We start from the raw sequence: 13,395 nt of genomic DNA on the forward strand, positions 1-13,395 counted from the left end.
GAAATAAAAAGGCCATAAGGAAAGTAATGGCATGCATTGCCTGTGATATATGTTTGTAATTACACAATCACAGTTTGTGCCTTAATTAATGTCCCCGTTTTCTCTTTATATTATTAATTTACGTTTTTTCAATTTTTCTGCTTTTATTTCTGTCTATTTTTTATTCCCTGCGGTTGCCCCCCTGGCATGTTAATTTAAATGTCTCTATTTTGCCATTTCTTACTGACAATTTGTGAAATTGTACATGTGCAATTGTTGAATAAAAAAACCAAAAACATTTATGAAGCGCTTGCCTTTTATAAGTAGGACGCACGCTGATCTTCCCTACATCATTAAAAACCAAAAGCCGGCATATGTTGTTTGCCAAACACTGCCATTAAAATACCATCACTCAGTTCTTAATCACTTGCACCCAGAATGCACCTGTGAAAAAACACCTGTAACCAATTAGATCACTTAGTAATGAGCTAGATCACTATGAACAGGATTTAGGGTTGCTCTTTGGTGTGTGCAACAATGGAGGACAATTTTGGAACAAGAGCCAGAGGACTGTAATTGCATTCTGGGTGCAGATGATTGGTCACTGAGTGTGGTATTTCAATGGCAGTGTTCAGCAAACAACACACACAGGTTATTAGTTATGAATGATGTGTCTAATGTAGATAACTGCGAGTAGGTTAACAGACCATATGACATTGAAAAATTAAGCATTTTGTCAATATGTGTAATGGTAATTTTTTATGTAGTATATATTTCTACTCAGTATATCGTATTCATGCGAAAGTAATTTTGCTCTGAACTTTGTTGAACTTCACCGTGTCTCTGTTGTGCAGAAGAAGAGTTCTCCCTTGCCTGTTCACAAAGATAACTAACTGTGTTGTATGAGAATGTTCCAGCACCAAGGCCTTTGGGCCGCTTGCTTTGGTTGCTGACCGTTTGTTTTTGAATGTTGTTCCTATCAGTCTGAGACCAAAAGTCTCAGACTGAAATGGCTGTAACATTGGCCATCGGCCCCCACCTTTGCTCATTTCTGTATAAAGAAAGCTTGTTCACTTTTTTCAAGGTTCTTCCTCACTGAGACTGTACGCATTCTGTTGTGATGATTGAACCTTCTTTGCGCAGAGAATAAATACTTAAAAGACAACCTGGTTTTTGGTATTTTGTATTTCAGCATGAAAAGACTCACGCAAAGCGGGTATAAGAATTTTTTCCATTACATATGTTAGCATGTACAATATGTTGAGGTACCGTTCCCTTTCCTTTTCTCAAGATCTTTTTGTTTTTTATTTTATTTTATGTATTTGACGTATATTAATTTAAATTGTACAGAAACCTTCCCCTTGTTTCAGCGCTCCGCTGCTCTTACTACACTTCTACTGCTTCACTCCAAACTGTTGCCTTGATCTCTGATTTGCTCGATGGGACGTTATCCATTATCGTTAGCATCTCTCTGTAGCTTGTTCTGCTAACTGGTCGTCCTCCACATTTATTTGCCTTCAGTACTTGTGACACAAAACATAAGAACATAAAAGTGCAGAGATAGGTCTGACAATGCCCACTGGAATTTATTAAATGAATAAATACATGCAAATTAATAATTTAATGAAATAAATTGTAATCATTTTATGATTGTATCAAAAACTAGGAAACACAATAGGATAAAAACAATATACCATTTCATAATTCATACTGTTTTGTCTAAAATGAGTGATTTTTTTCATGCTTCTCTAGCATGAACATTGTTTAAGGAATGAAATTAAACTATCAAAAGATACAAAAAACTGTTTGCTATTTGGCTTGAAGTTGTTAACTCTTGAGTTGTGAATGTGTAACTTTAGGAGAAGATACAAAAGTTCGTTTGAATCATCTGATAAATGTGTTTCCAGCATCACACTCCAAAAACACGACATCCATTCCTTCATTTCTATTGGTTTAAAGAAAGCAGTGAAGATAAGGAGAGACATCTGTCTCCAGAGTGGACATTTAAAGAATAAGTGGACCAAATATTCTTCCTCATTATTACAGAATAATCAGTCTGAGTTTAGATATGTTGATCAATGTGTTTGTGTTTCCTGTATAATTTATGTCTATCATTAAATTAATTTGATAATGAAAAGTCTCCATGAAAAATGTGTTTCAAGGACACTGTTTACCATCAGGAAGAACTTTCTGCATTTATTATAATTTTTCATTCCATAATATTTAATTTTTCATAGTGAGGCTTGGGACCATTAGAGCCGTCTCTTCAGTAAGTGAAAGAAAGCAAAGAGAGAGCCGTGTTCCAGTCAAAGTATCTTTATAGTCAAATCATTCACTGTTGTGCAGATGAGTTCAGGTCTGCAGCTGCTGCTGTTCAGAGAGCACCAGGAGACAGTCTTCCCTCTGCTGCGTCCTGTCAGGACATCTGAGCGGGCTTCTTCTGTAACGGTGAACAGCACAGAGGTGGATCAGGTCAAAAACTGAGTGATGGACACAGACTGCAGACAGTGTAACATGGATATTCACAGTGCGTTCATGTGGACACTCACAGCAGCTGTAGAGCGTGTTGAGTCTGGCGATGTCGTTGCGGCTCATCTCCTTGGCGTTGCCGAAGGACACGTTGGAGTTGGGGATGGGGACCATGGTGGGCTGGTTGTTCTTGGAGAAGGCGGTCCTGAGAGAGAACACGGAGCAGTTAGAGGGAACCACAGCGCATCCTACGCACACACACACATATATGAAGACACGCAGCAGGGCCAAAGTGAAGCCACTTGTTCTCACTTGTGGTACTGCATGACAGAGCCGTAGTCGTAGGGAGTGCCCTGGTTGAGGGTGGCGATCTTCCTGAAGTTGTGCTCCATTCCTGGAAAAAAAACAGAAGGAAAATTACATTATAGATAATATTAAAGTTACATTTGTTTGGTTTGAATTCACATTGACTGGTTTTATATTCAGAGAGCTGCAGTCACACAATGAGCTTCTGTTTCATGGAGGATCAGTGATTTAATTAAATGTGCTGTTCAGGCTATTTTTGTCCACTAGGGGACACCAGAGACCCGCTGTACTTGTATGGAAAACAAGATCAGAAGATGAATTTCTTTCCTTATAAAGTAATATTTTTCTTTTACATTGACATTTACTTAGGAAAATCAATGTAATGAATACATGGTCATGGATGTGAGTATCATCACACTGTCTTTGAGGAGCTCAAGAAGACTTTTGTCCACTTGTGAGGACAGTGTCATTGATCAGGTTCTACAGAGCCTCATCAGCTCTCAAGCAGCACAAAGACGGCTACAGAACTTCCATTCAAAAGCAGGAGACTACAACAAGATATCACAGGATTTGGTGTTTCCTTTAATCCTGAACAAGTTTGTTTAGAAGTGGACTTTTTCAGGAAGCTGCAGAGAGCTTTAAAGTGGCTCTCCTCTCTAATATATCAGAATATCAAACAGCTGCATTACCAGACTGAACGTTCTGCAGCACGACTCTGATGTGGTTGTCCCTGTCAGAGCGGGTCTGTTCGTGGTTGAAGCCCAGAGCGTGGAGCAGCTCGTGCTGGACGGTGCCGTGGTAGAGGCATCCGCTACGGGCCAAAGACACGACCTGCTTCCCTCCACGACGGCCGACGAAGGAGTAGCAGCTGGACGGGATCAGAGATGAGTTGAACAACACAAAAGTCTGAGGAAACGCTCTCGAGTGTGAACGGCTCCACGACGTCTCTTTCTTACCCGTTTAGGGACTCGATGCTCAGCCAGTCACGGTCGCTGCTTCTGGTGGGCCTGAAGCGGATGCAGGAGAAGGAAGAGAAGGACTCCAGTCCACGGGTGATGATGGCCTTCTCACGGGAGGCTGGCAGGACCACAGCACACAACATTCAGCTGTTTACTGTGTAAAACAGAGGACCATACTGGCCCCAAATATCTGACAGATTTTCAAAAACCTTTCTGTCAAAGTTGCTGCATTAGAAGTGACAGCCTACTGTAAATAGACAAAGCATGTGTGCGCAGGCCTCCGTGTGACACTTACAGAAGTGGTTGGTGAGGTAATAAGGAATGTAGACCTTCCCGTCAGTGAATTTGCCCCACTTGCAGCCTCGGCTGGTGCAGGGGTCGGCGTTTTTCTCGGCCTCGCTGTCGATGGCGATGTCTCCTCCGGTCAGGATGGGGTCATCGGCGGAGCGGACTGAAACACATCACAGCAGCAACTCAGACACCTGTTGAAGTGCTGCTACTAAAAGAAGAGAGCAGAAATATCAACAGCTGTCTAGAGGAACACGGTGACCACAGCAGCTCACTCACTCAGATTACTGTTGGCTCTCTCCAGCAGCTCAGAGACAGAAAGCTCCCCGGAGTCGTCCTCTGCAGTGTCCTCTGCACAGGGACATCAACAACAACGCAGTTTCACTTTATATGGAAAATACACCAGTCACAATACTGAGCATGACGCTACCACAGCTCTGATCATTAGAATAGATCACATACCTGCCTGCAGGTTCAGCGTGGGATGAGAGGAGGAAAGACAAACACATTAGAAACAAAACCACATGACTAGAAGTTACAGCTAAAAGTCAACGTTACACTGTTTCTTAAAGTAGCATGTTCACGTTAAAACTGTCAGAAGTATAAAGAGAATATGAGACGCACGTTAAGCATCATAGAACCTGAAGCTTTGTAGATAAAGTGCACCATATGACCCAAACTGTGTCATCATCTGTGAGAAATTATCTAAACACTACTAACAAACAGTGAACAATGGTGATTAAAAACTCAGCTGAGGTGTAAATAAATGCTCTATTTAACCTCCTAACAGCATCTTTGTGAATGTGGAGAAGACGACCGGCTTCATATGAGAGAGAGGAGGCCGTTCATGTTCATGACTGTGACAGAGGACGTTCAACATGCATTGTTTCTGTTAACATGTAGAAGTGTTGATGAATGACCAGATATCTCACTGCGCTGCCATCGTCTCCCTCTCCTCTCTCACTGTGATCCTACCTCATTGTCGGCCCAACAGTAGGCGGACAGCAGCAGCAGAGCCACAGCTGAGAACCTGAACACAGACATGCGAGCCATCCTTAGCAGACCTGCAGGACACAGACAGGAATCAGTTACAGCCTCCACTCACAGGAAAGACACAGTGTTTGAACCAACAACATATAAAACAGACAGCTGAAAGAAATCGCACACTTTTCTACTTCATATTGTGCTGCAGACGTTTGCAGCTGAACTCACCTTGGATCCTTAGTGTGGACTTGTGCAGCTGAGGTTTCCCTCTAGGTTTTTATATATGTCCGACTGCTCCGGTTAGCCCAAATATGGATTATCTGTGTACGAAGAAAGCAAAGGATCAGCTAAATCCACCGGCTTATCAGTCACATATGGTTTGGACACATACGCAGACAGAAACATCTCAAAACCACTAAGGGTGGGAAAAAGCACACTTGTTGCATCTACTATCATACTTTGCAAAACACACGGATGTCATGGGAAAAAAGGGTCACTGTAATGTTTTATCTTCTTGTGTCATTGGCTTTACAATCCGTACAACATACGACATCCCTAGTCCTTGGACCTTCACATCGGATAAGGACCCCCCCCCAAAAAAAAGAATAAAAACTAAACAGAATTAGCAGGTACAAATAATGGATGCATGGATAGACATTTATTTACTCTGAAAAAAGATGAAGCTGGCCACTCACACATGCAGAGGTGTACAAAATAAAGGGAATACAGATGTAGTGTAATTGTACCCAGAGAGGATGGACAAAATAAAAGCAGCACTTTACAGTCTATTACAAAATGACTACAAATTACCAAATGGTGAAATTAACAAATTTTTTTCACAAATAATAACATATAAGTAGAATAATTGATTGACCTGTCCCCACAGGTGAGTGTGTGAGAGTGGACATACTGCATGTGGCGTTCAGAGCAAGGCCAGAAAGACGGCTTATCAACTACAGTACGCTGCTACGTTTGATCACCTGTGTGTGTTTATCAAGAGGGCTTCACAGTTCATGAAGGCCACCGACGTGAGAATGACAGGAAATGTGAACGCTGCTGATCACCTGTGAGCTCTGCTACATGCAGGGGGTCTATGCCAATGGCTGTGAAGAGGTCATGTGGGGTCACCTTGGGCTTCACTTGTATCGTTGCAGATTAAAATATTGAGCAAACACACACAGGCTGATGTTAAGATATTGAATACATATTTTTTATTCATTATTAGTATCAAGCTCACAAGCAGTTATATATTGAGGAGTACATTTGTGATGATGGACACATTTTTATTTCTCATTAGCACAGCACAAGCTAATTTCATAAAATTCTCAATTATAGCAAATTCATGAAGCACAAGACACATTTCTGGTTTTGTTTGAAGATGACAAATAAAAAGTTGCATCACTTTGCCTCATTTCCTCTTGATTTCCTGTTGGAGAAAAAAAGGGGATTTCTTCAAACCCTTGAATGAATCTGCGTACATGTGCACGCACACACACAAACACTTGGGCATGCACAAACTGAAAGATGCTTAAAGTTCTTAAAGGGACAGTTCATCCCAAAATCCCAAAGGTGTGTTTTCCCTCTTAGCTTTAGTGCTATTTGATCAAACTAGATTGTTTAGTTGTGTGTTGCCTAGTTATAGAGATATCAGCTAAATACATTTGAAAAACTCAGATAATTCACAGACCTTAAGGTATTTTTTTTCTCTCTTCACCATGTCTTAATCAGGTCATGATTTCAGGAAAGAGACCTTACAATTGATCGCCATATAGTCCCATTGTAGTGGGGAGAAGGCAGACATCTCTACGACTGATATCTCCAAAACTATCAACATGCAACTCACACCAAAACAATATAGATTGATAAATAGTGCTACAGGTACCGGAAAAATGTATATTATTTTTATTTTATATTTTATTTTTAAGTATCAGTCACTATCTTAAAATGACAAAATGCTAAATTGACGTTGAAAAAAATGAATATGCAATTAATAAAAGCTACTACAAACATAAAAAGAGGAAAACTTCCATCTGAAGACAGAATGTACAGTCAGGCTCATCTGAATATCATACTTACGTTACACCGCGTTGACGATACCAGACTCTCACCTCTAGAGGAAATGGTTTCTTTGCACGGGTTTCAGGTCAGGCCTGGAAGCAGTCGAATCTGACATGAATTCAAAGAGACAGCAAACTCTGTAAAAGCTGATTGGTTTCTTTATGCTACTGCTACAATGCATATAAACATATACAGGTTTTGATCTGTGTTCAATCTGACTTATGTCCGTCAAGTTTGTCAGAAGGAAGATGGAGTGAGAGAGTGCTGGTGGTAGCAGGTAGTAAGACAGAACTTTAGTTGAAGAGGAGATCGTAGGCTACTTCTTTAAAAAGACACGTACTGCAGCGGTAAAGAAGGTTCACCCGAAGGATGTCATTGGCACTCATCTGGGTGGCCCTGCCGATGGCTACATTGCTGTCGGGGATGGGAACGATGGTCGGCATCGTGTTGCTAGAGAAGGCGAACCTGCGGTGCAAAATACACAGAGGCGATGAGAAGTTTAAACTGTACATCGGGACTGTTTTAATGACCACTGAGGGTGCAATCTTAAAGCTGCATTAAGAATCTGAAAAACAGACAAAATACCACCTCATTAAGTCGTTACAGCAGACACGTTAGCAAATAATTGTTTATTTAGCAGACACAGAGAAACGTCATCATTCATTGAGAGTCGCGTTTGTGTCCTCATGAATATGGCATATGTGGCCAAAAAAAACAAAAAAAAAACATCAAGTCTGTCTTCAAACAATATTCACATGCTGATAACAACATTATTATGAAAAAAAAGGAAAGTTTTCTGTAATAATTCCTATAGTTCATACTGGTCTGGAAAAGAATGTAAGCCATGGCGGACAAAACCTGCAGCGCTTCTTCTGCGGAAAATCCATCCTAAAGTTAATCTAAAGCTAATAACCTTTCTTTCTTTCTTTCCTTCCTTCCTTCCTTCTTTCCTGGTTACATTAATGAACCTTCTTTTTTCGCTTCACTTGCTTCTTGCCAAAACCCTGCATTTGGATCCTCACTCACTCATCATAACACTGAGTTAGACAAATCTCTTCTAAAGCTATGGTCCTTTTAGAACAGAATTCCCTCTTTATGTTTTCATGGACAGTGTTTCCTTGCCGAGCTGCTGCGGAGGGATGGTAGCAAAAAGAGAGCATTTAAAGTCGGAAGATACCCACTCGATCTGTCCTCTTAATAGCTTCAGCTGAGAATTAAAAAATGTTTTTATGTGAGACGCTACCTTCCATAGTGCATGACAGAGTTGTAGTCGTAGGGAGTGCCAAGGTTCCTTGTTTTGATCCTCCTGAAATTGTGCTCCATTCCTGCAAAGGATCACACAGCTCAATCAGATGTTTTTCTTCTTCACGACTACTACAATGATATGATGTCAAGTCATATTTTGATCTATTTATTTGCAATTAAAGGAAATTTATCATGCTGATTTTTCAGGTTCATAATTGAATTTGGGGTTTCTACTAGAACATGTTTACATGATTTTATGTTCAAAAACACCATTATTTCTCTCATACAGTCTGCCTGGATATATCTATATTCACCCTCTGTCTGAAACGCTCCATTTTAGTGCCTGTCTCTTTAAGCCCCCCTCCCGACAAAAACTCAGTCTGTTCTGATTGGTCAGCATTTCCAGTCTCCTGCATCTGTGCTGTCGCTGTCTTCACAGCGTCACTGCAGCCGGGTACTCACTGGGTGAGTCCACTACACAGAGTTTAGCTGCACTTCTACCAGTGACTGAATATTTGTGACATCAACCTTACGGAAGTCCTGATGGCTCCTTTAAAAGGCTGCGTTTCTGAATATGGGCTGTGTCCATTTTCCCGTGGATTGAGCGTTTTGATACTTTCACTATATCTACAGGACCTAGACCTGGTTTATGATCAAAAAAGATGGAGGAATCTAACTTTCTACAAAATGGGACTTAAACCTTTTTCACTTGAGAGCTTAACATTAATTAAGGTCAGTTGAGTTATTTGTGAGACCCCATTTGTTTCTATCATCTGCAAAATTCTTTAATGAAGTTCCATCTATATTAGTCATAATTAAAGCATGTGACCCACCAGGAATAACGTTCTCCAGCAAGATGCGAACATGCTGGTTCCTGTCGGACCGAGTCTGTTCGTGGTTGAAGCCCAAAGCGTGCAGCAGCTCGTGTTGGATGATCTGCTGGAAAACACAACCGCGGCGCCTCAAAGACACTACCTGGCCTCTACCACGACGCCCAATAAATGAGAAACACCTGAAAGAGAGCAATAAATAAAACATCCAAACAGTAAAACAGATTGAGCAGCACCGTTGTGAATAAGTTACATTGCTTCTCTTGACCCTTTCTGATGAGAAGTCAGATGAAAGCTCCGTTGTAAGACCCGAGGTGTAAATAGAGGTCTATAAGATCGTATTCATGAATGCATATCTGGAACGTATTTTGTGGTCCCTACCCTGAGCGCGACTGGATGTCCACAAAGTCCTCCTGTTCGTTGAGGGGGGTGAAGCGGATGCAGGTGGACGCAGCAAATGACCGCAGACCGTTGACGATGGTATTTCTCTCTCTTCGGTCTTGACAGTAAAATAACAACAAAAAAATATGTATAATCAGTTTAGTGGGTTTCGTTGCATTCATCTTCTACATCACTCTGCCATCATAGTAAAATGGGATTTTTAGCACTAATACTATACAAGTATTCATATTAAAATAATAGCAACACTCAATTTATTCATTCATTTATTCATTAAAGTATACTAGCCTTCTACTAAACCAGTACTATAATACTACTAGTAGCCTACCACTATTAGGCTACTGCTAGGCATACTACTGTACTGCTGCTACTACTATAACTACTATAACTACAACTGCTACTACTGATTATGCCACTGCTAGTATTGCTTCCAGCCTTCTTTTACTACTCCTACTACTACTACGACTACTACTGCTACTGTTCTGGTAGTACTACTACCACCACAACTAACATTACACTGCTAATGCTATTGCTACTACTACTATTACTTCTTCTGCTACTAGTACTAGGCTAGTAGACTGCTACTACAAACAACTGCTATTGCTATAGTAGTGCTATTACTACTAGGCTATAGGCTACATAGTAATACTGTTACTACTACTAATAAACTGATACTACTACTGCTAGATTTACAAGATTACCTAGATTTACAACTGCTATTGCTATTTCTAAAAATGTTGCTACTTCTGTGATACCCATAGTTCTACTACTACTACTACTACTACTACTACTACTACTACCACCGCAAGAACTAACCTTAGCTACCACTGCTAATGCTACTACTTTAGGCTGCATACTACTACTACTACTACTATACTGCTACTACTACTACCACTAAATCTGCAACTGCTATTGCTGCTACTGTGACCTTTACTTCTCCTATTACTGCTACTATGCCTACAACTAACATGACAACTACGGTAAATCACTGCCAATCGCCCCTTCCCCACTTCCTACCCCCCTACCTCCGAACCACACCCATCTTCTAGAGTGGTCTTCATATTGATCTCAACTACACACCTGTAAAGTTTCATGACTGCATCTTGCACGGTTGTGAAACTATCGTGGTGACAAAGTTTGTCCACAGACAGACAGACAAACACCTGACTGACCTGAAGTACTTAAAATCCACTTCTGTGGTAGTTGCTGAGGTCTCTAGGACCAGATTTTGCCATGATGACTCACACACACAGACTCACAAGGTGAAAACTGTACAAGAGTCACGGCTGGTAAAAAAAAGAGCCCTGCCCTCAGTACTTACCGTAGTCCCTGGAGATGCGGTAGGGCACGTAGACGTTGCCATCGGTGGCTTTAGGCCACAGGCAACCTCGTTCTACGCAGGGATCAGCGTTCTGTAGATCTGTTGGCACCGCTATGTCACCAAACATCACCAGAGGGTCATCGAAGTTCTTTCCTGCAACATGACGTGAGGATAATCAAGAAAATGTTGTGATCTTTTTTATTGAGCTGCATTTAATTTTCTTGATTAAACTGCTTCGTTAATTCTGGGTTTGATACAACCACTCCTTTCACACCAACCCAGTCTCAAGGCAGTACGTGAAATAGTCACGAAATTTTTAACTATTGATTCCTGTAGATAGACAAAAATGTTCTAATTGTTTTTTTGTGTTTGCTCTGCACGACTTTAAAACTAATGTATTTTAATTGGAAGTATCTTTCGTGGCTGCAACACGTTTTTTTTCTGTCAATTGGGGCATCATGACTGAACTAAACAGATGATAGGTTTAGGCAACAAAACCACTTTATAGGTCGAAGAATCCGTCACAAACGTGTAACTTAACAACACTGCTTTCTCAAACACCAGTCTCCTGATTAAAAGCCCGATGTTAGTTTGACCCATCAACCATAATTTGTCTTTCTCAATATTCAATACTACGTCACTAGCTCTGACCATTGCACAGTCGCGTGAATGCATTTAATTTGTGTGTCCGCCACAAAAATGGATCCTAACTGAATTTCCATTGATGTTGTTTTCGTTGCTGAGTGACACGAAATAATGACAAATTCATGTCTATGTACACGAATCACTAGATTATATTTTCAGATTTCGTCTAAGTACTGTCAGCAACACCAGCATCATGCAATATTTCTAATGTTTTAATGACTTTTTTCATTTCAATATTTAGTCCTATCTTTAAGGTTAGATTATTATTACTGTACATTTGCTTAAATGAATAAATAATAAAGCAGTTGCCGTGATGAACATACCAACATTAACATTGGCCTTCTCTAACAGCGTGGAGACACTGAATTCGTCATCCTCAACGGTGTTGCCTGTGGAATAGAAACACTTTGTATCAGTTACTTGATGTTATGTATTTACAGAATTGTATCGTATGAAAAGAAGCCGCATCTTACCAGAGTACTCATCACCATTTTCAAAAGGACCCTGTGATTAGACAAAGTTGGTTAATTGCAGTTCACTGAATTAAAGATGTTAAATTTGTTTCAAAGTAAATTCACATAAAGTTTAGTTCCAGCAGAGATTCAACTTCAGTTTGAGACGGGTATGGGAGGTGCAGGTCCCATAGAAGTAGCATGTCGGGGGAAATATGGGGCATAAAGGAAACTAGTATTTCTTGTTAATGTCATTTTCGAGGCAGAGAAAGCTAAATTTGAGCGTTCCTGCATCGGATAAGAAAGTAATGCAATCCACAAACTACAAAGTATAAAATGAAACACAGAATCACATTCAGCTTTTAGCAATTTACCAAACTGTCGTTGTTAAGAAACTATTTCAAATTCCCACGATTATATTTAAAAAAAAGAAATAATAATAAAATGATTAATGGGCTACACTCTACACACACTTATTGAAGAAAAACTGTATTTGGGACTTTTCAATTTCAGAATGTATCACATTTCATTTCAAATTGTGTCATAAAAAAATGATATATATTTACCTAATTATCGAGACATAATTTGTCTGCTGATGCTTACCTGTAGAGTAAAACTTTGGACTGAGCAGAAGAGGACACTGAGCGCAGCAGCCTGGAGGAGCATGGCTGGTTATAGGACCACAGCAGCAGACCAAAGGAAAAAGCCTGGGGAAACAGAGGTGTTCCAAACTTTATAGGAGTGAAAGACAACTAACTTCCATCCTAATATGGCGCACTGCTGACCAAAGACTTGTTGACAAATTCAGCGCAAGAAGAAGTGGCAGTTATTACTTAAAACGGACTGTGGTTTGTGTAAGATGTGGGCTTTGTTTTCCCCTGTTGGTTCCCAGGCATGAACAGATTACATAATTTAACAGTCAGTGATCGGCTGTATACGAAACAGGTCAGATTGACCAATAAACCGACCAAAACATTTATCTTGTGTGGGACTTCAACATGAAAAACATGTTTTTAGGGGAGACACCAGGAAAAAACATTGTTTTTCATGTACTATTTAGCATTTACTATTTAGCTCTTTCTAACATGTCTTCTTTCAGACTAGATTTTTTCCTAAATTCACCAAAAGTTACCGTTAGATAATGTCTCATCTGCATAATTAAATAAAAATAATAATTAAAGAAAACTTCCATTATCCAAACCTCTTATCCTATTCAGGGTTGCGGGGCACTGGAGCCGATCCCAGCTGATATTGGGCGAAGGCAGAGTACACCCTGGACAGGTCGCCAGTTTATCGCAGGGCACATGTAGAGACAGACAAACATTCACGCTCACATTCACACCTACGGGCAATTTCGAGTCTCCAAATAACCTAAGCTGCATGTCTTTGGAGGAAGCCGGAAGCCCGGAGGGAACCCACGCTGCCACGGGGATAATGTGCAAACTCCACACAGAAGGACC

At 40.5% G+C, this 13,395-nt stretch overlaps 2 protein-coding genes across 2 annotated transcripts; both read right to left on the reverse strand.

The window, feature by feature from the left end:
* Window positions 1–2,279: 2,279 nt before the first annotated feature.
* LOC142970028 (hatching enzyme 1.2-like) lies at window positions 2,280–5,289 on the reverse strand. Its single transcript, XM_076110179.1, has 10 exons — window positions 5,214–5,289; window positions 4,977–5,065; window positions 4,464–4,467; window positions 4,281–4,352; window positions 4,009–4,164; window positions 3,711–3,831; window positions 3,444–3,622; window positions 2,761–2,842; window positions 2,529–2,653; window positions 2,280–2,419 (listed from the first exon to the last, which is right to left on the reverse strand). Coding segments are annotated over exons 2-10 (819 nt in total). The 5' UTR covers window positions 5,055–5,065; window positions 5,214–5,289; the 3' UTR covers window positions 2,280–2,417.
* Window positions 5,290–5,624: 335 nt separating this feature from the next.
* On the reverse strand, window positions 5,625–12,667 carry LOC142970027 (hatching enzyme 1.2-like). Its single transcript, XM_076110177.1, has 10 exons — window positions 12,539–12,667; window positions 11,957–11,987; window positions 11,807–11,872; window positions 10,839–10,991; window positions 9,500–9,617; window positions 9,122–9,300; window positions 8,287–8,368; window positions 7,384–7,508; window positions 7,062–7,151; window positions 5,625–6,411 (listed from the first exon to the last, which is right to left on the reverse strand). Exons 1-9 carry the CDS (start codon window positions 12,599–12,601, stop codon window positions 7,096–7,098), a joined length of 873 nt encoding a protein of 290 aa, XP_075966292.1. The 5' UTR covers window positions 12,602–12,667; the 3' UTR covers window positions 5,625–6,411; window positions 7,062–7,095.
* Window positions 12,668–13,395: the final 728 nt, after the last annotated feature.

This window comes from Anarhichas minor, unplaced genomic scaffold (assembly GCF_050575085.1).
Source record: "Anarhichas minor isolate MPS153535 unplaced genomic scaffold, ASM5057508v1 ptg000042l, whole genome shotgun sequence".
Lineage (NCBI taxonomy): Eukaryota > Metazoa > Chordata > Actinopteri > Perciformes > Anarhichadidae > Anarhichas > Anarhichas minor.

Excerpts from the sequence above, each read along its gene's own strand:
- LOC142970027 (XM_076110177.1), bottom strand. The coding sequence starts at position 12,601 with ATGCTCCTCCAGGCTGCTGCGCTCAGTGTCCTCTTCTGCTCAGTCCAA. Across the intron at positions 11,988-12,538 it reads TCCAAAGTTTTACTCTACAG|GGTCCTTTTGAAAATGGTGA; the intron begins GTAAGCATCAGC and ends GTCTAATCACAG. Across the intron at positions 7,509-8,286 it reads TCTGTCATGCACTATGGAAG|GTTCGCCTTCTCTAGCAACA; the intron begins GTAGCGTCTCAC and ends TTTGCACCGCAG.
- LOC142970028 (XM_076110179.1), bottom strand. The coding sequence starts at position 5,054 with ATGGCTCGCATGTCTGTGTTCAGGTTCTCAGCTGTGGCTCTGCTGCTG. Across the intron at positions 4,165-4,280 it reads GAGAGCCAACAGTAATCTGA|TCCGCTCCGCCGATGACCCC; the intron begins GTGAGTGAGCTG and ends GATGTGTTTCAG. Across the intron at positions 2,654-2,760 it reads TCTGTCATGCAGTACCACAA|GACCGCCTTCTCCAAGAACA; the intron begins GTGAGAACAAGT and ends GTTCTCTCTCAG.